This window comes from Lichenostomus cassidix, chromosome 8, assembly GCF_008360975.1.
Source record: "Lichenostomus cassidix isolate B80296 chromosome 8, HeHo_3.0, whole genome shotgun sequence".
NCBI classification, from domain to species: domain Eukaryota; kingdom Metazoa; phylum Chordata; class Aves; order Passeriformes; family Meliphagidae; genus Lichenostomus; species Lichenostomus cassidix.
In genome coordinates this window covers 1,375,435-1,401,547 of record NC_139489.1, presented here as the reverse complement: position 1 = coordinate 1,401,547, position 26,113 = coordinate 1,375,435, and the positions used below count along the sequence as shown (strand labels likewise).

The 26,113-nt window shown below is 47.1% G+C and overlaps 1 protein-coding gene across 4 annotated transcripts in view; it reads left to right on the top strand.

Moving 5' to 3' along the window:
- DNAJC6 (DnaJ heat shock protein family (Hsp40) member C6) overlaps nt 1-25,895 on the top strand; it is a 39,665-nt gene extending 13,770 nt beyond the window's left edge. For all 4 annotated transcript variants that reach the window (XM_085067394.1, XM_085067395.1, XM_085067396.1 and 1 more), the window contains 18 exons: nt 5,065-5,215; nt 5,968-6,017; nt 6,103-6,251; nt 10,444-10,566; nt 12,511-12,644; nt 13,191-13,385; nt 13,806-13,923; nt 14,522-14,601; nt 14,773-14,966; nt 15,056-15,136; nt 15,790-16,227; nt 17,626-17,778; nt 18,405-18,473; nt 19,062-19,196; nt 20,752-21,012; nt 21,489-21,634; nt 22,616-22,792; nt 23,682-25,895. In XM_085067394.1, the coding sequence (XP_084923520.1) occupies nt 5,065-5,215; nt 5,968-6,017; nt 6,103-6,251; nt 10,444-10,566; nt 12,511-12,644; nt 13,191-13,385; nt 13,806-13,923; nt 14,522-14,601; nt 14,773-14,966; nt 15,056-15,136; nt 15,790-16,227; nt 17,626-17,778; nt 18,405-18,473; nt 19,062-19,196; nt 20,752-21,012; nt 21,489-21,634; nt 22,616-22,792; nt 23,682-23,783 (2,756 nt within the window). In that variant the 3' untranslated portion in view covers nt 23,784-25,895. The remainder of the gene's footprint in view (nt 1-5,064; nt 5,216-5,967; nt 6,018-6,102; nt 6,252-10,443; nt 10,567-12,510; nt 12,645-13,190; nt 13,386-13,805; nt 13,924-14,521; nt 14,602-14,772; nt 14,967-15,055; nt 15,137-15,789; nt 16,228-17,625; nt 17,779-18,404; nt 18,474-19,061; nt 19,197-20,751; nt 21,013-21,488; nt 21,635-22,615; nt 22,793-23,681) is intronic.
- Nucleotides 25,896-26,113: the final 218 nt, after the last annotated feature.

Below are 26,113 nucleotides of genomic sequence, written 5' to 3'. Positions count from 1 at the left end.
AAATTTTCCCAATATCCAACCTAAACCTCCCCTGTTTTGAGGCAGTTTCCATCTCTTCCAGGCTAAAGGCCTGGATGGAGCACAACCAGTTAATTGCTGGAAAGTGCAGTAAAAAATCCCAAACGACAACCTCAAATGCAACAACTCCTTGCTCAGCTGAATAAATTATTGAAGACATCTCGATGCTGGGGATGCTTCTGTGCCTCATGATTGTCTGCTCAGGAGAGAAATATTCTGGCTTTACCCTTTGGATAAAGGCCTGGAATGTCAGGGAATGGCTTCCCACTGCCAGAGGGCAGGGATGGATGGGATTTTGGGAAGGAATTCCTCCCTGTCAGGAGGGTGTGGCCCTGGAATGAATTTCCCAGAGAAGCTGTGGCTGCCCCTGGATCCCTGGGAATGTCCAAGGCCAGGTTGGACAGGATTTGGAGCAGCCTGGGATGGTGGAAGTGTCAGGATGAGTGAAACCTGGGCTTGGGGGTCTCACTGATGCTTTTATCAAATGATCACAGCCTTTTGTGCTGCTGTGGGCCTGCAGTTCTGCTCTGCATGTGTTTTGCCGCTTATTTTTATGGAATAACACTTTAAGATATCTGTGCTGAGCCTTGTAGGGAACCTAACTCTACCAGGAATCTGGGACAGTGGTGGAGGAGGGGACAGATGGGACTGGTAGCAAAAAGTAAGGAAAAAAATATCAGTGTTTAGGGTCTGTGTGAGCCTGAGGAACATCCCAAGAGATTTCTGCAGGTTCTTTCCCTGTAAATGCCCCTTAATCACTGTTTTAGTTGCCTCTGCTGCTGGTGATTTCTTCCCAACCCCTTTGCAAACCATCACCCAATGACTGTTAAAAAGTGGATTTAATTCTGTCTCTTGGGCTACATCTGATCTAAGACAGGATGCAAATACCTGTAACAGCATCAATGGTTTAGTCTTGGCTTAAATGTGGGAAAGCTCAGCTCTCCAGAAAAAAAACATGTGCTGGAAGGAAGGAAGGTTTGGGCTGCAGGGTGCTGGGACTGTGCTCTTAAAACATAATTAGAACCAGAGAATGACAGCTAATTGGGGTTGGGAGGGACTTAAAAGCCCATCCCAATCCAGCCCTGCCACAGGCAGAGAACATTCCTCTATCCCAGGCTTTTCCAAGCCCAGCTGGCAGAGGAACCCTCAGATCTCTCCACTGTTGGTTGGCACTGGATGCAAAGCAGCCACTGCCCACAGATTTGCATTTAGAAGCTCCTGCCACCCTTCCCCTGGAGAGGGGAGCTTGAACCCCACTTTGCAATCCTCTGAAGGACAGAATGTGGGGAACAGCAGGAGCTGGGAACGCTGAGAGTACCCAGGGATGTGCTTCTCTGCTCTGCCTGGTAATTCTGCACCCAACACCATCCATGGTGCACCTTCTCCAGGATGCTCCAGGAATTCCTGCTGCAGGGCAGAGCTGCTCCTCCTCCCCTGCAGACACTTGCATGCCCAGGGAAAGCCCATCACTGCCATCCTGGAGTTGTAGCAGGCTGGCTCTGCTCCCCAAGCCCTGGCGGGAAAGCACGTCCCACTGAGCCTGGCTCTGCCGGGAGAGCTGCCTGGGGGAGGAACGTGAGCTGTGCTGCTCCTCCGCTGGCTGCTGGGGGGGAGAGGCACAAACAGGAGCTTTTTTTTTTGCTGAGTGTTCCTTCAAAACAATCCAGGCTTTGTTGCTGAAGCCACAACAACAGCGGCTCCACTCCTTGCAGGGCAGGGAACTTTGAAAGGGCTGTTTCTGCCCAGGCACAGGGCAGCCTCCACCTCTATCTCAGGGGATAAAACAAGCAAAAAAAGCTTTCTTTGCTCCCCAAAAATATTTTGTGGCTGCAACAAGTAGATAAAGCCATCTAGAAATGTGGGATTTGGGACACAAACACTGGAACAAACAAGGTTTTTTCTCATTGTAGAGCCAGGGTCTTGTGGTACCATTGGTATTAAGTACCTGTCAGAGGGGTATTTAATGCTCCCAAACCTCTTTTTTGGGAAGGTGGGAGAGGAAGGCTTTACTGCTTTTCTGTGTGGAATGGAGAGCTGGAATGAGATGATCTTTAAGATCCCAAACCATTCTGTGATTCCATGAGGAGGAACAGGGAATATTTAGCTCTTTCCTCACTCCATCCCTAATGAAACCACAGGCAGCAGCTCCTGGAGCAAAAAAAAAAATCTCATTTGACATTGAAGATACTGTTACACATAATCTGGGCAGACTGGGGGAAACCTGCTTCCTTTCCTCTGGTTTCATGTCTGCTTTTTGTCTGCCCTTTCCATGCAAAAAGGGTCTGTTCCCTCTTGCTAAGTAACCTGGGAAAGGCAGCTCCACTCTGCTGATCCTCAATTTTCAGACGTCTTCCTTTCACCTCCCCTCTCTCAGGCTCAGAGTTGCTTCCTCAGCATAAATATTCAGACTGACAAGAGTCTTAAATGCCTTTTAAATGTCGGCTGGCTTCCCCCTGGGCTCTCTGGAGAGCTGGAATTCAGGCCCTGTGGTTGGTGGGCTTTGTGGCTTGCCTGGGGGGGCTGCTCAGGGAACTCCCCAGGCAGACGAGGCTTCCACTGTGCAGATTTTGCAGGGAAAGCTTCCAAATGTGGAATTTCTCGCTGGTTCCAGCAGCCAGCACCTCCCTCAGCTGGTGGCAGCGTGTGACCCTGTGCTGCTGGTCACTCTGGGGCTGAAATGTCCCCATCACTCGAGGGCACACCTGTTCCACTCGTCCCTATCTGCCTCCAAACCACCACATTGGAAGCAGGATTGCTCTGGATGTGTTTGGTTTCGAGAATAAGCACAAACACTTCTGGTGGCACTGCAGGGACAGGAGGATGTGGTGTTTCCACACTGGATATGTGGTTTCTTTCCCTGTGCAGGAATGAGTTTCCAGGCCTGGCTAATGCAGGCAGGGATGGCTTTGCCATCCTCAGCTGCTCCTGGACAGCAGCACATCCCTCTGAGCTCCCCAGTGCTCCTTCCAAAGATCTCTCTGCCTGGGGGGAAGTTCTTCTCCTGCACATCCTTCTCCTGATACTCTGTACAATTAGCACTTAAGGGCATTAATGAAGATTTCCACTCTCTCCAGCTCCCATCCTGTTCAACACCAGTTGAAATCCTTCAGGTGAAATCCCACTGCTGGGAATGGATCATGACAGGAATGCTCCTAGCTGACACATTTCAGTTTTGTAAGGAGGTGCTGCAGGTTGTTGCTGTGTTTGGTGACTGCTGGAGGTTTATTCTGAACACAGAACAAATTTATTCTGTGTTCTCAACAGTCCAGCCTGGCCTTGGACACTGCCAGGGATCCAGGGGCAGCCACAGCTTCTCTGGGAATTCCATCCCAGCCTCTCCCCACCCTCCCAGGGAACAATTCCTTCCCAAAATCCCATCCATCCCTGCCCTCTGACAGTGGGAAGCCATTTCTTCATCAGCCATCCTTTCTGATTCTCTGCTTTAGTGGACACAGGAAACTTGGAATTGATTCCTGCTGCTTCTTGTAGAAACACAGTGAAAGTCTTATTTTCTCTGTTTCTCCTCCTCTCTCTGCTTCTTGAATTTTCAGATTGATTTTTTAAAATTTTCAGTTTTCCATTCCCTCAGAGCCCTTCTGTTGCTCTCCCACAGCATTTGCAGCTGGAAGAATCTGCCCAGTGCTGTTGGACCTCTGATCCTTTGTCCCCTTTTGCCTGTTCCAAGCTCCCACTTTTCTGCCTTCCTTGCTTTTAAAAGTTGACCTGCAGAACTGCAAGTCCCTTTTGAACATCTCCTCCTTCCACCCCTGGCTCTTCCAGCACAGAGTAACATGAAAACAAACTTTTTGAGGGGAGATCAAACACCGATTCCATGCTTGGAAGCCAAAAAGCTGCTTTGCTTTTTTCCTTTCTCTTTCTTTTAAAAATCATACTCACAGGAAGTTTGGCAAAAGAAATGTTCCTGTACCTGAGCATGGGGGTGCATCTGCAGTTAAATTATCATTTTATCATGGGATTGTAGAGCAGTTTGGGTTGGACAACCTTCAGTCAAGTGGATGTCCCATGGAGCAGGGAGTGTCTTGTCTCAGCCCTGACGAGGTGCTTGTTGGTTGTGATAAATCAGCCACTTTAGATTGGGTTGGAGTTGAGGGAGCTTAGAACCATGGAAAGGCTTTGGATGGAAGAGACCTTAAAGATCATGGAATCACAGAATTTTCCACTAGGTTGGAAAGTCTCTCCCAGCCCATGGAGTCCAAGCTGTGCCTGATGCCCACCTTGTCCCCAGCCCAGAGCTCTGAGTGTCACATCCTTGAACACCTCCAGGGATGGGGACTGCAAACCTCCCTGGGCAGTTCCAATCCTGACCACCTTTCCATGGAGAAATTCCTGCTGCTGTCCACCCTGAGCCTCCCCTGGCCAGCCTGAGGCTGTTCCCTCTCCTGCTGTCCCTGTTCCCTGGAGCACAGCCTGACCCCCTGGCTGTCCCCTCCTGTCAGCAGCTGTGCAGAGCCACAAGGTCCCCCTGATCCCCTTTGCTCCAGGCTGAGCTCCTTTCCAGCTCCCTCAGGGATACTCCAGACCCTTCCCAGCTCCATTCCCTTCCCTGGACACTCTACAGCCCCCCAGTGTCATTCCTAAATCTGGGGACCCAGAAGTGGACACAGCCCTTGGGGTGAGGCCTCACCAGAGCCCAGCACAGGGGGAGAATCCCCTCCCTGCTCCTGCTGCCACCCCAGTGCTGCCACAGCCCAGGGGCCATTGGCCTCTTGGCCACCTGGGCACACCTGGCTCCTGTCCAGGTCACCCAGTTCCAACCCCCAGTTTGGATTTTGTACCACGTTGTCCTCGCTGTGCTGAAACTGAACATTCAACCTACACACAATGCTGGGAGTTCTGAGCCCAGCTGGCAGCAGTGAGCCATCCCTCATCCCTGGAAAATCATGGCTTTTGGGGAGGAAAACAACTTCTCCCCATTCCTGCCACGCAGCAGTGTGTGGGAATGTGTTTGGTGTGGCCAGAGCAGAGGGATTGTCGGGGATTTGTCCCCAACAAGTGACAGTGACTTTGTTTTTGTTGTGCCTGAAGGTGCCTCGTCACCAGACATGGAGTCCAGCTATGGGGGAGGCCTGCTGGATATGGTGAAGGGAGGAGCAGGGAGGCTCTTCAGCAACCTGAAGGACAACCTGAAGGATACCCTGAAAGACACCTCCTCCAAGGTTATGCAGTCTGTTGCCAGGTACAGTGCACCTGAAGCAGGGAAAAGCAGGAGCTGCACAGAGCTGGTGCCACTGAACCAGCACAGCACAGCTCCCAGGGACTGAGGAAGGAGGGGAAAATCACCAGTTATTTCCTTGGTTCTGTCACTGAATTGGTGTTTGGCCTCAAGGAAGTGGGAAATCCAAAGTAAAACAATCAAAGCTTCATTGTAAGTGAGCATCAGCATCCTGAAATCTGGCAAATGCCTGGGAAAGTGGAGCACTCAGTCTCCAGTTCCTGGAGGATTCCCTGTGGGATCCTTCTAGTTAACCACCACTTGGATATCTTGTCCCTGGTGTTGCTGCCTCTCCCCACTGTGCAAGGAGCTCTGGCTGCTGATGTTCCCATCCCTAAATCCACCTTGGAATGGAGAAAGGCTGAGGTGACTTTGCCTTGGGACTCTCCTGGCCTTGTCCCCTGTGCCCACCTCTGAGGGATAGGGGGCTACAGGAAATTCAGGGACTTTAATGCATTCAAGAGCCCAGAGGGTTTGAGGAATCTGCAAATTAATGGATCTGCAAATTAATGACAAAAGGGAAAAGGGACCTTTCTTGCAGGTTTTGCATCCAGTTAATTGCATGTGGAGAGAGGGGAGACTGGGCCACTGTCTGCATCTTAAGAATTAATTTTAAGATCATTTTGCCCTGTGGGATAAGTAGAATTTTCTAGGAAAACACTCTCAATGTGCTGCCAAAGTGCCTAAATTCTGCCTCCTGCTTTGTCTCCTTGCAGTTACACCAAGGGAGAGCTGGACATTTCCTACATTACCTCAAGGATCATAGGTAAGCACTGGAGAAACACAACCTGCAGTATCCCAAGGTCCATAATGCCATAAACACACCCTGCTGGCTCTCCTTGCTTCCCCAGTGATGTCTTTCCCTGCTGAAGGCGTGGAGTTGGGATTCAGGAACCACATTGAGGATGTCAGGACGTTCCTGGACTCCAGGCACCCCGACCACTACACCGTCTTCAACTTGTCACCCAAATACTATCGCAGTGCCAAGTTCCACAACAGGGTGAGTTAACAGGGGAATTCCTTGGGAAAGGGGCACCTGAAATCCTGTTGGGTCCAGGATTTAGGGGGATTAAGGAGGTAGAGGTGTTTTTAAGCTGCTGGGGTGGGTTTGGGGTTTTAGCTGGGGCCACAGAGATTAAAAGAGTCAGGAATGATGTTCCTGTGAAGAGCGTGGGAGAGTAAAAGGCATTGCACTGAGTGCAGCCTGGGCTGCAGGCAAATAAAGAATAAAACAGAGCTAGAGCTGCTCCTGCAGAGAAATAATAAAAGAAAAGGCCTTTGGAAGAAATTACCAATAGAAGAAGGGAGATGATTTTCTTGCAGTTGTGCTTTAATCAAGCAGGAGCCCTCAGCAGGCAAAGCTCGGGATGGGAATGGGATCTGAGGGGCAGTTGGGCTCTTGTGACTTTAAAAAGTCACCTCCACTGCCTGCCCCAGTTTCCCTCTCTAAAACCAGAGCAGCATCAGGAGCACTGCGAGGCTCTGCTTCACTAATGGCTTTTAGAGGAAATCTCTGTGAAATGCTGCTGCTGAAATGCAAGATTAGATTTAATCTTTCTGAAAACTTCCTGTTCTTTCCCTCTGCCACAAGGGAGTGATATGTTTGGTGTTTTGTTTTTTGGTTTTTTTAAAATTTCTAACTTTTTAGTGCCTTCAATCCAAAAGGCAGCAGCAGTTACCAGGCTTAACCCTCAGTTAGGGTAAATTAATCTAATCCACAAGCCTAACTTAATTCTAATTTGAGGTGTAGCTGAATTTATCTTCAGCGATTCTGATCACCAGAAACCACTCACTGACACCTGAGGCAAATTTCTCAGTGGCCATCAGTAACCAGACTTCAAACATGAGTAAATGAACAGGGAAGACTAATTAAGAGATATTAAGAGCTCTGAGCCTTCAGTCTTGATTGGTTGTGGTGCTGTTTGTGGGTGGAGAAAGATTTATCTACTTCTGAAAGCCCAGCATGAAAGATCTATGGCTGCATGAGCTGCACATAACTCCTGAATCCCTGCAATTATCTCCCACCCAACACCTCAGCAGATGACTTTGAATGTCACTCTCAAAGCACAACTTGGTGCTTTGGAATCATTGCCTTGACTCGAACAGGAAGGAAATAAAATTATCTTTTCATAAAATATTGTATTTTCAGGTTATGGGCTGGGAAGTCCTGATTGCAAGTATTTTTCATGAGACTGGAGAGTGCACACCACAATACATGAAAGAATTGCAAGGTTGAGCTTTATATATCTTGGAAAAAATACTAAAGAGTTCTCAAGGAGGTGAAATCTCAGTGAGAGATTTCTGCTGGGGATGAGGATGTCAGCTGAGCTGGACTGAGATCCACACTTGTTCTTCGACAGAAAAAGCTTTTGAATTCCTACTTTCCTGAAAACTTGTTGCTCCTGAGATCAAAGTGGGTCACTCTGCTGCGTGGTGGCACAGGAGGGAGGTGCACTGATGTCCTGCTGGGCTGTTTTCCTGCCCAGATGTGGCTGAGTGGGTCACAAAGCCCAGCCTGTGCCCAGCCTGCCCAGGACAGGGGACTGGGAGGGGGGAGAGGCACTGGGAAAGGCTGTCCAGAGAAGCTGTGGCTGCCCCTGGATTTCTGGAAGTGTCCAAGGATGGAGCTTGGAGGAAGCTGGAATAGTGGGAGGTGGCAGGATGTGAACAAGGTGATCTCTAAGGTCCCTTCCCTGTGTGTGACTCTGAACAGAGACCTGGCTCTGCTCTGCTGTCCCCTCCATGTCCCCAACAGGAGAGGAGAGCAGAGCTCCCATCTGCCCCAGGAAGTGAGAGCAGTTTCAAAACACAGAACTCAAATATAACATTAAACAAACCCCAACTTCAAAGCCCCTCCTGGGTTACATTCCTGGCAGTTGCTGCCCTGCTGCTAAAATAAAACAAGCACTGGCTGCTCATTCCCAGAGCTGGAGAATTCCAGTTGCTTTTCCCTAAGGTTTGCTGTGCCGAGTGCTGGTGAGGTTCTGTTGGATATAAACACCAAGCACATATTTAATTTCCTAATTGCAAACCATCAGGCAGATGTGTAATTAGAGGCAATGTAAATCTGTAATTACGGACTGTTGGGAAAAGTATATTATTTACTAGGGAAGTGATAATGGCTTTGCCAGATGCTTGACAGGGAGGTCTGCTCAGAAGATTGGCAGTGCAAGGGTCACTGGTTGTATGAATTCTAACAGGGAAAATCAAAGGTACAGCAGAAGGAGTTAAACAAACTACATCTCTGGGGACAGGAGAAAGTGGAGAGGATAAACAGGGAGTGGTCATTCCCCGCTTTCCAAACTTGGAGCACTGTTGGATTTGTTGAGTGGCTTCTACAACACATTTGCTCACCAAGGGCACAGTGGAAAATCAGGATATTGTGGAGAGCAGAACCTTCAGATTTAAAAAGCAATGAGAGAAATAGCTAATTTGCTGTGAGGTTAGCAGGAGTCTCCCCAACAATGAGCAGAGGATGAATGCCTGGGGCAGGCAGAGCTGCCAGCCTGGCCCTGCATCCCATGGGAGCCTCTGGAATTCTTGTTTGACATGACACAGCCTGGTTGGGACCTGAGCACCTCTTTCTGCTCTGAGATCTTGGGCAGGTGTCACACAGAACCTTCAGTGCAAGTTTTATAAAACCTGCAGCATTTCCTTCCTCTGACAGATAAAACACATATGGGGATCATGTGGCTATTTCAGAATATCTGGGCAAATCAGCTCCTTCCTTCCCCATTCTCATTAAGCAGGAGCCAAATGTCAGCTGAGAGAGAGAGAGAGAACCAATTCTTCAGCTGAGGATAAGCCTCAGGACATTTCTCCTTTAAATTTCTTCTGGCCAGAAATGCCTTAAAAAAAAAAGATATATTTCAATTAAAACCAGATGAAAGGGAGATGTCTGTCGAGGGCTATTTGATGTGTTGCTCAGGACTGCAAGGACTGTGCTGGAGAGAAGGGAGATGACTCAGAACCAGCACTCTGATGAATAGGAACCAGGCCTACTTTAAGATTTGTGGGGTTTCAGCTCCAAGGAGCCATTCATTTTTCTTCTGGCTCATATATTAACTATACTTACTCAGCTAGGATTTTTTTTTTTTTTTTGAACAGAACTTCCCTTTCATCAGTTTAATATCTGTCACATAGGGCTTGGAAATGCTGTGCCACAGAAGGATTCAGAACAACAGATGCTCAGTGCCCTGTGCAAATCAGAGCAGTTTTTAGGGACACATTGTACAAAACCTTTTGAAATCAATGCAAGACTGCAGCGTTATAAAAGAGCCACTCCAGATAATCTGACGTGAAATGTAAATTTTTAAAGCCGTGCAGTCAGGGCCAACACATCAGCCTGACGTTATTTCATTGAGAAAGCTTCTTTGTCTGCCTCCTCCTAACTCATGGCAGTCACGGCACGGAGTTATGCACGAGGAGAGGAGGAGTAGGGTTTGAGCACAGAACTCCGGGTTGTAAAAGCTGAGTAGGTTTCTGGGCAGGGAGAATTTCTAGACAATTTGTAGAGGATTTGTAGAGAACTTGTAGAGAATTTGTAGAGGATTTGTAGAGAACTTGTAGAGAATTTGTAGAGAATTTGTAGAGGATTTGTAGAGAATTTGTAGAGAACTTGTAGAGAATTTGTAGAGAGTTTGTAGAGGATTTGTAGAGAATTTGTAGAGAGCTTGTAGAGAATTTGTAGAGAATTTGCAGAGAATTTGTAGAGAATTTATAGATGATTTGTAGAGAATTTGTAGAGAATTTGTAGAGAATTTGCAGAGAATTTGTAGAGAATTTTTAGAGAACTTGTAGAGAACTTGTAGAGAACTTGTAGAGAATTTGTAGAGAATTTGCAGAGAACTTGTAGAGAACTTGTAGAGAATTTGTAGAGAATTTGCAGAGAATTTGTAGAGAATTTTTAGAGAACTTGTAGAGAACTTGTAGAGAATTTGTAGAGAATTTGCAGAGAATTTGTAGAGAATTTTTAGAGAACTTGTAGAGAACTTGTAGAGAACTTGTAGAGAATTTGCAGAGAACTTGTAGAGAACTTGTAGAGAATTTGTAGAGAATTTGCAGAGAATTTGTAGAGAATTTATAGAAGATTTGTAGAGAATTTGTAGAGAACTTGTAGAGAATTTGTAGAGGATCTGTATAGAGTTTGTAGAGGACTTGCAGCCTTGCTGAATGTCCCCCTGTCCCTGCAGGTGTCCGAGTGCAGCTGGCCCGTCCGGCAGGCGCCCAGCCTGCACAACCTCTATGCTGTCTGCAAGAACATGCACAACTGGCTGCAGCAGAACCCCAAAAACGTCTGTGTCATCCACTGCATGGTGAGTGAACCCCCAGCAGCCAGCCTGGGGACCAGGAGTGCCGGGTGACACTGCACAGGGCGTGGCTGGAGCCTGGGGTGAGGCTGGGGACAGTTCTGAGAGAGGAGGGATGGAGTGAAAGGGACCTGGAGAAGGGACATCATCCCCCAGAGCTGAGCTGGAAGAGCTGACACCGAATGAGAAGCAGGAATGCAACACAGGAGAGGTCAAAATCATCCTATAGGAGAGGTGATGGGTAGCCAAAAGGTTTGAATTTCACCCAAGAACTGACTGTAAAAGTTGTCAGCCTGCTGTGACTCGCCCAGTTGAACAGGCTTCCCAGAGAAGCTGTGGCTGCCCCTGGATCCCCTGGAAGTGTCCAAGGCCAGGCTGGACAGTGCCTGGAGCAGCCTGGGACAGTGGAAGGTGTCTCTTCCATGGCAGGATGGGCTTTGAGGTTCCTCCCAACCCAAACCATCCTGGGATTCTGTGATTTGCATTTTACCCTAGCTAGTCACAGCAGCAAACAGCCTTTAGACTGAAGGGTGATGGGAATTGGGCACAAAACACAGACTTGGGAATTCTGTCGAACTGTGAAATGGAGATTGTGGAAGTCTCTTGCCATCAGGAGTTGCCAGGCCTGGCTGAAGGAGCCCAGCTGCCTCTGCTCCTCTCTCCAGCCCAGCTGAACTGAGAACTCCCCACAGGGATTACTGAGCACTGGGCAATGCTGGGCTGGGTGAGAGTGGTGTGATCCTGGATCACTCCTAATTCACTCCATCCAACCTTTCATATTGACAGCAATGCCCCAAAGGAGAGTTCTCGTTGCTCCTGGAGCCTAAATTAGAGCAGGAGGCTGTCAGCTCTGATCAGCAGAACCTGGGAGGAAAGGAGGAAATGACTGATCCCAAATTGCACAGAGCTCCCATATGAGCCTGGCATTTCTGCCTTGCACAGCCAGAGGCTCCAGGACGTAAATTCCCTTCAAACAGAGAGGAAGATGCTCTTGATGCCTCCAGTCCTGGAAATCTAACTCAAAAATCCAATTCCTTTACTGTCCCTTGAGCAATGGATATCAGGATAATGTGATAAAGGGCAGGGAGTCCTTTCCAACACTTCCTAATGAGGCTGCAGAAACCCACTTAGTTTATATGAACCTGAGAGATCCTGTCAGAAACAATTGGCAGGGGCTGAACTTGAAAAAAGCAAAGGGCCTGTTCATGTCAGGCAGGTTCCTGGGGCCTGGAGCAGCTCCAGTAGGGAAAATCCTACAGAAAATAGCTGGAATGCCTAAAATTTATCTGAAACAAGAGTGGTGAGACCCTGAGGAGTTGTGGATTCCCCATCCACAAAACTCATCACCTCATTCCAGGTACAGCAGAGATCCAGGCCACTGGGAATATGTTGATTCTCTCCTGCTGTTCCTATATTTTTGATCTATCAGTGTGACTCAGCAAACTTTCCCCCATAATGACCTTAAAAAAAACCCCACTGGCAGCAACCTGTAAGCTCAGGGCTGTGGAGGTGTTTGGGTGAGGGAGCCTGGGGCTGGATTTTTTGTTTCTTTATCCTTTTCCAGGATAAATTTCTATTAGATGACTGCCTGCAGCTGTAGGCTGGGTGCACTCTGACCCCTGTGGTCACTTCCAGGCCTATGTTTGACATAATTCTAAAATTACAGCTTGGGAGCAGCCATGAAACAGCAACATTTGCAGCCAAAATGTACTTGTGGGCTTTCCAAACAAGTGCAAACCACCCTCAGCTTTGGCTCTCCCTGGATATTATTTATCTTTGATCCAGACCAGTGCTATTCACTGAGTGTTGAACAAATGACACAGAATTAAAAATTCCTCATCATCTTGTGCTCTCAATCCCAGTCTTTCTGGATAAGTTTTTTGTGATTTCAGGAAGAGCAGAAAGCTGATACTAAAATGTTTTTCTCCCCCCTGCCCCTCTCCTTCCCAGGACGGCCGTGCAGCCTCAGCAGTTCTGGTCAGTGCAATGTTCTGTTTCTGTCACCTCTTCTCTCATCCTGGCCCTGCTGTGCAGCTGCTGAACACAAAGAGACCTGGGATTGTACTGTGGCCATCTCACAGGAGGTACAGTATCCTGGCTCAGCACTGGGAGCTCTATTCCTCGTGCTCCAGCTGCCCAAATCCCTGTCAGGTGTGCTTTGGCCCCTAGGCTGAGGCAGGGGTCCAGAAATAATGGAAAAGTGGGGATCAGATGCTGGAAGAGCTTGTCCAGAGCAGCTGTGAGGTTTCTTTCCTTGGAGATCTTGGTTGGGGATGATCCCCAGCACAAACTCCAGTTCTGAGACAGAGCTGTGGTGCTGCTTCTGCTCTGAGCAGAGAGCAGGTGATCTTCAGATCTTCCAACCCGAATGATTCTGTTATTTTAGAAGTCCCTGGATCAGATGACTGCTAAAGGTCCCTTCCAACGCAACCATCCCTTGCTGAACCTGTGCTCACAGGTTCCTCTCCTGTCAGCTTACAGACACAGCAGTCAAAATGCACATTTTGTGCCAGCTGCAGGGATGTTGGAGCCCATGCAAACTCCAGTCCTGGGCCTATGAAAGAATCGCCTTTCCCTGGACTTTGAAATGAAAGAACTGCAGCTTTCAGCCCTGCTTTCTGTGCCTGCAGGTACATAGGATACATCTGTGACCTAATAGCAGACAAACCTGTCATCCCCCACTGCAAACCCCTGACCATCAAGTCAGTCACCCTGAGCCCCGTGCCCTGCTTCAACAAGCAACGCAACGGCTGCCGGCCCTTCTGCGACATCCTCAGCGGGGAGACCAGGATCCTCACCACCTCCCAGGAGTACGAGAGAATGAAGTGAGTCCCTGAGACCCCCTGCAGGCAGCCAGGCTTTCACTGGGCTGTGCAAGAGCTGTGCTGCAGTCACTGCCAGGCTGCCTGATAAATGAACATTTTCATGGGAAGTTAGTGCCTAAGGTTGAAATAAATGGCCAGAGGGGGTCTGAGGTTGTCAGGAGGTGGGATAAGTGCACAGACATCAGGATTTGAGGTTGTCAGGAGGTGGGATAACTGCACAGACATCAGGATTTGAGGTTGTCAGGAGGTGGGATAACTGCATAGAGATTGCTCAGTGCTGTGCTAGTTCCCCCTGTGGAATATTTTTGTTTTAACCAAGCAGAGCATTGAATGCACCTTCCTGCTTGGCCTGAATGAGGTGAGAGATTTTTTGTGGGAGAAAAGAGCTTAACCATGGCTTTCCTCCTGTTCCCCTCGAAGGGAATACCGTGTGCAGGAAGGGAAAGTGCTGATCCCACTGGGAGCCACTGTCCATGGAGATGTCGTTGTCTCCGTCTACCACATGAGATCGACCATCGGGGGACGTCTCCAAGCCAAAGTAGGAGCTTCTTTTGGATTCTCTTGTGGAGTCAGTGTGGGGAACTGAGAGCTGGCTAAACTCTGGAGAGCTGGTTAAACTCTGGAGTCTCCATCGTTTCCCTGAGGATAGATTTGAAACCTAAATATTCAAGTTGCAGAGCGGCCGTGAATGTTTTCCTCCTCTCCGTTCATGACTGGTGCCATTTGCTGTGTTGATGATATTTCTCTGAAGCCTCTACTCCAAGTGAAATGGTTTATGTTTTTTGGGAAACAAACCTGTTGCTCCAATGTATTCAGTGGGAACAGCTTCATTGCAAAATTGATTGATTTTGCATTTTGTTGCAAAACTGATGAGTAGATCCCAGAAATAAAGAGAAGCAGGGAAAGAAGGTGTATTCCTGAAGGCTTTCTGATGTACAGAGCCTGCAGCAGCAGGGTTTAAGACAGATGGAAATATTGGGAATATTTGGGAATATTGAGAAGGAAATATTGCCTGTAGAACAAGCAGAATGAATTAAGTTGTGCAGTAGTTAAGATCAGGGTAGATTTAAATAACTCATGTATTGAAGCCCTTGTTCAGTCTGGTGCTCTCTGTGTTGTTTTTTTTTTCTTTTCAGATGACCAACACACAAATATTCCAAATCCAATTTCACACTGGATTCATAGCCCTGGGAACAACCACTCTCAAATTCACCAAGTGAGTGTTTGAAGCTGAACATAAATCAAACCTGATGCATAAAAGCCTGATGAAGGCTGAGGGAGAACAGTCACCGATGAAATATGAAAAGCCTGAATATACTGAAAGCCTTTTTATAGCTTTCCAGAAATATTCTTCCCTTTTAAACTGGACCACTCTTGTCCCCTTTAGGCCTGAGCTGGATGCCTGTGACTCTCCAGACAAATACCCTCAGCTCTTTCATGTTATACTGGACATAGAAATACAGTCTGCAGACAGACAAACTGAATTAACTCCCCCATGGGAGAACTTCACCACAAAGGACATCAATCCCTCCATTCTCTTCTCCTCCCACCAGGAGCACCAGGACACTCTTGCTTTGGCAGGTAAGGGCTGCATGGATTTATTCCCTTTGCATGATTTCATGCTGAGCTGGGTTTGGTTGATTCTACCTCTCTGGTGCTCTGTGCTGCAGGCAGAGGTGCCACGGATTCCGCCCAGGATAACATCAGGAACGTTGGGCAGAGCGCCTTCTTCTCCTCTCTCAGCTGGCAAGGTAGGCAAGGCTTGGTTTTCAGAGTCAAATCTGCTTCAGGGAACAGAAACAACTCCTTTTGCCCCTGCTGGGAGCACAGAGAGGCTGGAGGATCCCACTGTAGCACGGCTTTCCCGTTAGATCACAGAGGTGTTGCTGGGCACACCCTGATGTTGCAGTGGAGTGGGAATTCATTTCCTACAACATCCCCTTCCAACTGTGCTCTGTGGGACCATTATTGACACAGTTCTGGGGTGAACCTTCACCCAAGGCCTCCTTCATGCTAAAAGTTGTAAGAAAGAAGCCTTGATGATAAAATCTAGGTTAATCTTTGCAAAGGAATCATGAGATCATTTAGGTTGGAAAAGACCTTTAAGGTCATTGAGTCCAACCATTCCCCAGCACTGCCAAGGCCACCACTCACCCATGTCCCCAAGTGCCACATCCTCCAGGGATGGGGACTCCACCACTGCCCTGGGCAGCTGTGCCAGGGCTGGAGAACCCTTATGGGGAAGAAATTAGCCGACTTTTATTTCAAAAAGCAAAATTATTTTAGCAAAATGCTGCTGTGCTATTCTCAGTAGCTTTCTGTTCTGCTTGTAAGCTGATTTTTACGGGACCTTTGTGATGACCAAACTAACAGCTGCCTAATTTTATTTCCAATCATCATTTAGATCAGAAATCTGACAAAAGTAGCTCTCACCCCACCTCAGAGGATCGAGCAGCGTTGGTGCATGAGGAAAGCGAACAGTCAGATGACGAACTCTTGTCCCTTTCCAGTCAGCACAGTAATGCCAGCGGTGAAAAACCCCACGGGACCCCAAAACACAGCAAAAAGCAGCAAGAGCCTCCAGCACCACCTCCCCCTGAAGACGTGGACCTGCTGGGCCTGGATGGCAGCCCCATGAGCAAGAGCTTTCCCTCGCAGCCCAGCGCTGCCCCCTCTAACTCCGAGCTGCTGAATGATTTGTTTGGGGCCGGGCCGAGCTCGCAGAGCCCCGGGGCAGCGGCTGAGGAGGTGTTCCATGGGGGGGGCGCTGGATCCGTGCAGTCGACTCCGCGGCGCTCGGCAGCTTCGGCGTCGCCGTCGCCGTCGCCGAGGGTGGGAGAAGGTAATGGTGCCTTGGGCTTGGAGGATCCCACTGGGGGATCTGCTCTGGGGTGCTGGATTGCTCTTGGATAGCCCCACGCCAGGAAATGGAGGCCAAGCAGCTCCTCCACCCCACAGCTGGTGCATCCTCACCAAACCAAACTGGAGCACACCCAGGGCTCTGGGGGCTCCTCACACCAACAGCCACTGGAGATCCTCAGTTTTGCTCTTTTCATGTGTCCAGTAGTGCATATGAGGAGATGATGAGTTAAAAAAATATTCTCTTGGGTTTTGGGTAGAGCCACAGCACTCTGAGTTTAATTCCTCTTTTAACTCTTTTAACTTGGAGCTGTGATAGTGACCCTGGAGTAGGAAATAGAGAACTTCTGTATCTTCCGAGACCAGGCCAGCAGAAGGAGTGGAGAGGGATCTTTTGAAGGAGAGCAAGTGCAGAGAGAGAGAAGAAGAATCCAAGTTTCAGTGGAAGAAATTGGTCACTTGTAGCTGGAGAAGGTTCCTCTTGCTGTGGCTGTTGCAGGCTCAGTGTGAGAGCTCTCCCCCAGGGTGGGAAGGTTGTGCAGACACATCACACAAGGCAGGGGTGCAGCAACAGATCAGGAAAAGATTTATGGATTTATGAGCTTTGCTGAGCCAGCATCACACAGCTAAATTGCCCCAACTCATGAAAGCAAGGATGAGTGAGTAGTGACTATGTGACATAAGTAATGAGTAGCATCATTACCACAATGCAGAGCTTCTAGGGATTGCACCTTTCAGGATGCTTTTTATCTTAAATTTGTTGACAAGAATCTGAGTGACTTCAGAGGAGTTTCTTTTGGCTGGGCTTCTTGGGGTTTTTACAAGAAGCCCAAGAAGCTCTCTCCAAAGAGAGAGCACTCAACAAATGGATCAAAAATGGAGTGTAAGAAGAACCGGATTTTTGTAACAAGGGAAGCTCTGTAGGAAAGGTATCAGTTATTTTCTAAAGCTTTTTCTAAAAGTCCTTTTATCCCCAACCTGGATAACTTTTGCCAGCCTGAAATCATCTTGAGAGGAAGCAGGAATGGCAGGAGTTGCACCAGGGCAGTAACTCCAGACTGTCCTCCACCATCTACTGACAGTGTGTGCAAGTTCAAACTGCACCTGAAGCGCCTGAGTCCTTAAATAATCACTTTTCCTGCCTCTAAATTCAGCCTCTCTCTTTGGAAATGAGAAATGGGGTCAGTTTGTTGCCATGACCAAGTCATGGAACTCCTCAGGTGCCCAGAATTTAGGGTATTGATGCTCTCCCCCACAGTCTCACCCTCTCTATTTGCTACCTGCAATATCAGATTCCCTTCTCCCCACAGCAGTGCCTTTCCCCCAAAGCACATTCCTGGTCCAAGTGAATGATTTCGTTTTCTCAAATATGTTTTCCCAGCCACTGCCTTTGATCCATTTGGAAGTAGCCCCAAGCAAACGGGTCCAGACCTCCTGGGTTCCTTCCTTGGCTCATCAGCTGGCCCTGGAGATCCTTTCCTCCAGGCCACAAGAAGCCCTTCACCAACTGTGCACAGTGATCCCTTTCACATGGGTAAGAAAGGAGAGGCTCTTCCAGTGGGTTTAAATAAATGCAAAATGTTGCTTTGAAATAGAAATGGAACCATTAAGGACAAACTGATGCTTCCCATAAAAACGAGTCTAAACCACAGAAACCCCACGAAACAGGAAAGAGCTTTTGGTCTCCAGACTTAAAATATATTCAGTATTTGAAGTGTGGTAGGATGAGCTGAGTTTTGCTCAGGTCTTAGACTTAATTAATAGGCTATTTATATAAATAAAAAAAGAGGCCATGAAGAATGTCTGCCCACATATTCCTGTGGTTATGAGGTCTCCTTTGAGCCAAACTACCATTAATTGCACTAAGCACAGCCTGGCATATTAAGAGAAAACACACATCCTTTGGTGATTTTAGTTGCAGGCATCGACTTTCTTTAGATCCAGTCCTAACCCTGACCAAATTCACAGCTGAATTTGACTGAAGAGAGGGAATTTTCTTCACTTTGCTTAAAATGTTCCCTAATTTCCTCCTTCTCATCCAAAAATTAAATGTGTAACCTTGTCTGAAACACATTCAGTTATGGATTTGTTTGTGCCTGATCATCTAACATGTGTTCCTTGGGTCTACTTTGAGATATTGATGTCAACCATTCTGTTTAGCTTCTAGCACTCCAACAGTTTCTATCCAACCAGATGTTTCCAGTGGTTGGGACTGGCCCAACAAAGCAGGTATGTGACATAAAAATTCAGGGTGGTGGACAAAACCAAACCTTTAAGGAGCTCTGAGAGGGGAGAGGCAGTGGGAAAATGCTGCCAGCGACTGCAGAGGTTCCCTCTAAAGATTTCCAAATTCAAAAAAATCTGGATTTGTTTCCTCAAGAGCCCAGAGCAGGACAGGTATCACTGAGGATATCCACAGGAGTGTTTCATTCCATGTAGAGCCTCAGGAAGGACCTGGGAAGTGCTGTGATTCCTGGGATGCCACTAAATGGTATGATACTTTCTAATTTTGGGAGAGTGTGTATGGCCTAGCAAAGTTGCTTCCTGAAGGCTTCTAGTTCTTAAAATACATCCATCTATCTATCATAATTCCTCTGTCAGTGCAGACAGTCTGGGGAACATTCCTGCTGCTGTTCCTAATTGGGAGTGGGTGTGCAACAAGTCTGAGGCTGCTGAGGAACCTGACAATGGTACACCCAATTTTAATAGCAGTCTTCTAATATGTGGCTGAGAGCTGGGGAAGAGCTGCACTCATGTCAAACAGGAGGAAAAATGTTCTTTTATACATATTTTTTTTATTTTATTTTTATTTTTAAGGTGGTCTAGGAATGGGAAGTAAGTCTGCTGCCACCAGTCCTACAGGATCCCTCCACAGCACTCCCACTCATCAGGCTAAACCCCAAACACTGGATCCATTTGCTGATCTGGGAAGCCTTGGAGCGAGTTTAGCAGGTTTGCATCCCTTATTAAAGAAAGAAAAGAATAAATTAGCAGCATTCTTTTAGAGAAATAGGCTGAACAGCCTGGTATGGGGGGTGTTTCTCATCTACCTGCATGCCAGTGCTGCTGCCAAGCTTTCCCTTCTGCCTGATTCCCTGTAAACTCTCACAAATCCATGTGTTTCCTGATCCCTTGTCAAAAAATATGCTGGCAACGTGCAGGGAGCTCAGCAGGCTGCATGGGTTCAAAGCCTAACCTCTGCTAAGTCTCAACATGCTCTGGCTGAGGATGCTCTGTGTTCAGCTCTGGCTGGAGAGCTGCTGCTACAGGCCTGGGAGGGGAATTGGGCTCTGCAAAGCTGCTGGAGTTCTTGAGGAATTGTTTCCTTCTAGACTTGACTCATTTTTCTGCTTGGTGAGGAAACCTGTGGAATTAATCTGCCTCTCATTTGCAGTATTATCTAAAGGTGGGGTATCTGCACCTGGCTACAAAGCCTGACTGCTTAGAAAAGGCTTTTCCCATTGTTTTATGTCATAAAACAATCAGCAAACCCTCAATTTCAGCATTTAAAAGGCATTTCTGAGAAATGATTGAAGCTTTCCTTAAACCCCAGCATTGTCTGCCTGTGGTAAATAGATTTTTCTTGCCTTTGTTGCTGCCCTCAGCGCTTTGGGAGCCCTTGTGGTTTGGTGAGATGTTTGTTTTCCCCTTTGCGTCAGTAGCAGCATGGGTCTAGAATTAGGTTTCCCAGTTCCCTCTGCTGGATTGCAGGCTGCTCTGCAGGAGCAAAATAAAAAGGCTGCCAAGGCCCACGACAGAGCCACCGAGGTCCTTTTAAAACATGCATTCTGGAGGAGAGTGGTGGGGTTTAAAAACAAATGACTTGGCATCCCTGGGATATTTAAGCACATTTTTGTTGGTCGTGACTAAGTCGAAAGCACCTCATCCAGTTTCCATGACACATTGCCGAGCTGGGAGTTGAGTGTGGATGTCAGTCTGAAATAATAAACCATTGACACTGGGTACCTCCCACAAACACAAACAGAGCCAGAGGAGCATTCCCTGCAGCAACGAGGTGCTGGAACACATCTCTGTGCATGGCATTAAGCAGCACAGCGTGAGGAGATAGGATTTCACCACCAGCAGCTTGATGTTGGCACAGGCTGCCCAGAGAGGTTCCTCACCCCTGCAAGTGCTCAAGGCCAGGATGGATGGGGCTCTGAACAACCTGGCCTGGTGGAAGATGTCTCTGCTCATGGCAGGAGGTGGAACTGGATGAGCTGCAAGATCCTTCCCGACCTTAAATCATTCTGTCATTCTGTGTTGCCACCGTGCACACAGAGCTGTGGCTCCCTGTTAGCTCCACCCAGCTTTCCCTGTTCCCCCAACCAATTCCTCAAATCCTCCAAGCCAGCTGCTCACAGAGCAATGACAGGGCAAAACCGACGCTGCAAAAGTTTGTGGCAGAGCTGAAAACCGGGAAATGTCACTGACAATCCCTTTAGGGAAGGCGAACGAGCTCCCTGTCGTAACTCGCACCCTGTCTCCTCTCCCCCTGTCCCCGCAGGTGGCCCCTCGTTCGCCAGCAAGCCCACCACGCCGACGGGCATGGGCGGGGGGTTCCCGCCGTCGCCGCAGAAGCCACCGCCGCAGCCCATGGGTGGCAGCGGGTGGCAGCAGGGAGCGAGCTACGGCTGGCAGGGCGCGCAGCCCAAAGCGCAGCCCGGAGCGCCGCACGCCTCCCCGCAGAACAAACCCAACTACAATGTCAGCTTCTCGGCCATGCCCGGCGCGCAGGGAGAGCGCGGCAAGGGAGCTGCTAATGTTGGTAAGAGCTTTGCGGCGCACCAGCCATGGGTTGGCTTCTAAAATTCGGGTTTTTTGCGAGTTAGGGCTAAGCAAGTCAGTCGTGTTGATCATTTGGCGAGATAAGCTGTCCTAGACTCCAATTCGTGCTGTTTAGAAGTCCTGTGTTCCTAACGAGCTTCCAAAATAATCCTGGAAGTGTCCAAGGCCAGGTTGGATGGGGCTTGGAGCAACCTGGGACAGTGAAAGTGTCCCTGCCCATGGCATGGGGTTGGAGCTGGATAAACTTTAAGGTCCCTTCCCACCCAAACCACTCTGTGATTCTATAATAATAATAATAATAATAATAATAATAATAATAATTTAAAAGTAACATTAAGTAACATCTTTTATGAGAACCTGCACTGAGAGGTTGTTAATGTGATTGAGTTTAGGTAGAAAACCATGTTAAATACACCCATGTTATGATGATAATAACTTCAAATCTTGTTTTTCAAGATTCCAAGCCAAAAGTGTCTGCAGATTTCGAAGATTTATTATCTGGTCAAGGGTTTAATGCTCATAAGGACAAGAAGGGCCCCAAAACAATAGCTGAGATGAGAAAAGAAGAAATGGCAAAGGAGATGGACCCTGAAAAACTCAAAGTAAGCAAAGCTTTTGGTGATGTTCTCACTGTCATTCCATGTCCTCAATAGATTTAAAACTCCAAGGTTACATTTCTGTCCTCAGCCAGACCACATCAACAGTGGTTTGCTCAGTGGCACTGTCTGGGCTGCTGCTCTTCCACATCACTCCAGCCCTGATTAGCAGGGCGCAGCTAATTGAACTAATCCTCTGCCTCATTAATCCTGCCTGCTTTGGAATTCTCTCATCTCTCCTCAATAAATGGCCAAACTGCAGATCTCTTATGAAAGGGAAGGGAATTCAGTCTGCCCTGCTCTGTATGTGAAATATGAAACCACAAATTGGGATTACAGAAGGAGAGAGAACTCAGAGGAAGAGCCGCAGCAAAAGCCAAGCAAAGTTCTAGAAAACAGAATGATCCTCTAAAAATTTCCTTTTTTTTTTAACTTTGTGGGAAGGTTTTAATCTTTGGGAAGGGTGTGCCAGCAACCAGGCTGAACACAAACATCAGCCACAACAGCTGGACAGATGTCAGGCCATAGAGTGGGCAGGAGTTTTCCCAGTTCCCATTTTTATCCTCACAAAAGCTGTTGAGTCACTGAAGCTCCCAGCTGACTTCACCTTCCCAATATAATTCTCAGCCTGGAACTATGAAATCTATTTATGCTTTGGTTTTCACATTTACATTTTAGCTGTAACTGAGCTTAGTTTAGGTGTACAATTAACCTTGCTAAAGAACCAGAGAGTTAAACATTTTCTTTATCTTTTGACTATTCCATGAAGTGTTACCAAGTCAGTTTTTTAGCAAGCATGTCTCTTAAGCTGTGTCTTAACTTTCAAGCAGTGATATAAAAATTAATGACAATTAAACAAAGGTTTTCTAAAGCATGGAAAGAAATTTAAGATGCTCCTTGGGGTCATGGCTATTCAAATGAAGAAACTTTGTCCTAGTGGAATATTTAACGTGAGGCATAAATTGAGCCTCCCATTCCTTTCTGCAGGTGCTGGAATGGATTGAAGGGAAGGAGAGGAATATCAGAGCCCTGCTGTCCACGATGCACACGGTGCTGTGGGAAGGGGAGACCAAGTGGAAGCCAGTGAGCATGGCAGATCTGGTGACTCCAGAGCAGGTGAAGAAGGTGTACAGGCGGGCTGTGCTCGTCGTTCACCCTGACAAGGTAAGGCTGGGCTGCTTCTGCCCTGGGTGGAAACTGTTGGTGTTCATTATAAAGGGGGAGCTGAAGATTTTTGCTGGTTTCTGGAAGCTGAGGACTCTAAACTCATCCCTGGAAGTGTTCAAGGCCAAGTTGGAGCAACCTGGTCTAGTGGACAGTGTCCTTGCCCATGGAATGGGATGTCTTTAAGGTCCCTCCCAACCCAGACCAGTCAGGGGGTCTGTAACCCCTCCCAGCCCTAAGACTGTGCTCACAACCTGCTGCTTCAAGCAGCAGAAATTCAGAGCTTTTATCACTCTCACTTTGGTTCTCAGCCATTCTGCTGGTGGACAACAGCCCCAGTTTTGTTGCTGCTAGAGGAGATGGAAATCAAACTCCTAAAATGGAACAATCAGGTTGTTTGATTGCCCAGCTTGTGGCTCATGGTCTGGCTGCTGCTCCAGGCTGACCAGAGAGCAGTGACTCCATCTGGGACACCCCATGGGGAGGAGGAGGTTTCCCCTTGGAGGGGAATGGAAACCCTGAGAGTTTCAAGGTGTGGGAGGATGGGGCTGCCTCAGGTTTGCAGGAATACTGATTTTATCCAGGAGCTGTGCCAAGTGGCTGCTCTGCCCTTTCAGTGCAGGTAAAATTCCTCTCCCAACGCCAAGGTACATTTATTATTTACAAGGTTACATTTGTTATGCCCATGGGACAGTGCTTTATCCCACTCTGGGGTTGTCAGCTCTGAGGAGCAGCAAAGCCAAGAACTTCTTAAGGAAGGCAGCCCTCCAGAGCAGCTTATTTTTGTCAAGGAATAAGTGAAACTTCATGGAACTGCTAGGGAATCTGCTCACGTGTGGTTGGGTTTGGGAGCTCTGATATCCCTCTTTTCTCTCTGTTTTTATTCCAGGCTACTGGGCAGCCATATGAACAATATGCAAAGATGATATTTATGGAGCTAAACGATGCCTGGTCAGAATTTGAAAACCAAGGCCAAAAACCCTTGTATTAGGTACTTTCTCAGTCTCCACTACAGACCCGTGCTAGTGCTTATATAGTCTCTTGTCACAAATGTCACAGATCAACCAAACTCTGGCTGGAAATTCAGAAGTTTCAGAAAACTAAGAGCCTAATACTTATCATGAAGAACAAGAGAAAGGTGTCCTAACACTTGTCTCCAGAATCCTGAGCTCAGAGGAACTCTGGCCACCTGGCTCACCCTACCAGAGCCATGGGGTTACAGTTTCTGGTAACTTTTCTATTTTATTTTGGACTGCAGTGGGATGAGAGAGAACACATACTGGGAAAAGGTGGAATTGGTCTGTCTCCAACACAGTGTAGCTGGTGAATTTCCTACCTTTTTTTTTTGTGAGATGTGATACGGCAACACTTCAGTTGAGTTCAGCAGCTGGTGGTGAGGCCCAAACTTCGATGTACCTTTTCTTTTTCCTGGGTTTGGATCAAATTATCCAGTTGAAGTGCTCAGCTGTGGTTTAGGCACACTCCTAACAGTCACCATTTGCTGCTTAATTGCTCATGTAGTGTAGTCTGCCTGAATTGAGCCAAAGCTGAATCCTGGGTTAGGTCAGCGTGGCATTTTGCATTAATCCTGTGCTGCACCTCCCAGTCCTGCAGTGAATTGTGCAGGCGAAATTCCTCAGTAAGTGCTTTGGAAAGCGAGCAACAAGTCCTTGATTAAACAGCACCTCGTTGGTTTGTTAAAGAGCAGTTTCAGGGGAAGGGTGAATCCATGCTTGTCAAAGTGAGGAATGAGCACATCCTGCATTTCCCATGGTGTTCTCATCAGCAGCTTGAAACCATCAGAGTAATACCAACAACTTCAAATTCTGCTGCGAAGTTTTAGAAGCTTCCCAGTCTCTAGGTAACACTTCCCCTCCTGAGGATTCAGAATTTTTCCAGCCCACTTGTATCACCTTTATGCCTTTATCAGCTCCAGAGCACTTGGCCAAGGCTCTTGGCAGGCTGAAACCTGTTGCAGCTTCATTTTTCAGATCATGGTGTACAAGCTGTCACGCAGACAACCATCAGACCAGGTCTGATTTTTGAGGTCAATACAGTGCAAATTGATTATCTGAGAAGTTTATATTGGACCAAAGCAATAACATCACGAGGAAATCTCTCTGATCCTAAAGCTGAAGCAGCTTTCCTAGTTCAAAAGTGAGTTCAAATTCAAACTTCACCCCAAATTCTGGCGTTCTTTCGTAGAGTAACTATAGCTAGCAGTTTATTTACCACATGTATCTGTATTTGAGGGATTCTCAGAAGATGGGCAGGAAATAATTTGTATTTACTGCCTCAGGAACAGGTTGCCATCTGATGTGAGTCTTTAGGGCTGGTGGTTTTCCAAGACAATCCACTACTTGTTGCACTTACATTTCCAAGTGGCAAAGCTATTACTGCAAAGACAGTGTGTCAAAGTACATGGCTTTCTGTATAAAACTCATCCTTTTGTTGTATTGGTCCATTATTTACTGCCATTAACTGAAAAATGTGAAACCAACACCTAGGTCTCCTTTTATATAAAAGACCTTAAGATAATAGTAACAAACTGGATGTTATTTATTAATGTTTTGATCCAGTATGTGCTTGTCTTATTTAAAGAGATAACTGGAATGTGAATCATGTTCCTGTGATTTGTTGGTTTATTGTTTCTCATTCACATTTGTAGATATTGTGACCTATGCCTATATAATAAAAAAGGATCTCATTACTATAACGTACTTTTTTTAATGATGAAAAACCTCATTAGCTTTGTATCGAGTTTGTCATGGCACATAACTCTGGATACTCATCCATACACAAAATACAAATCCACCATTAAACTTTACCAAAAAGAAACCCTTACCCCACTTCAGCTTTGATTATTTCCATCCCTAATGTTTTTATGGATGCATGAAAGTATTAGGACATATGTATATCCAAATAGTTAACTAAAAAAAAACCCAACCCATTCTTGTCATATCTGGTAGTGACAGAGGTTATCAATGTTCAGGTTTACTGTTTGACTAAATTATTGTAATTTTTGTAAATACGGTATATACTCAATGAAATTGTGACTGGTCTAAAACATTTGTATATACATTAAAAAGCTCAAATTAACATATCCAGGTATGTTCTGTGCTCGTGACCACAAGGTTCAAGTCCTGCATCTGCTCCTGTGTGAGGGGTGATCATTATCCACAGGTTGGCATTCCAGGTATTTTTCCCAAATTAATTGGAAACAAATTTTGATATTGCTGTTCTCAGGCTACTGCACTTCAGAGTCCTCAGCCAGACCTGAAATTTTCACTTGAAGCACTTAGCTGCTTAAGCCTGTTTTAA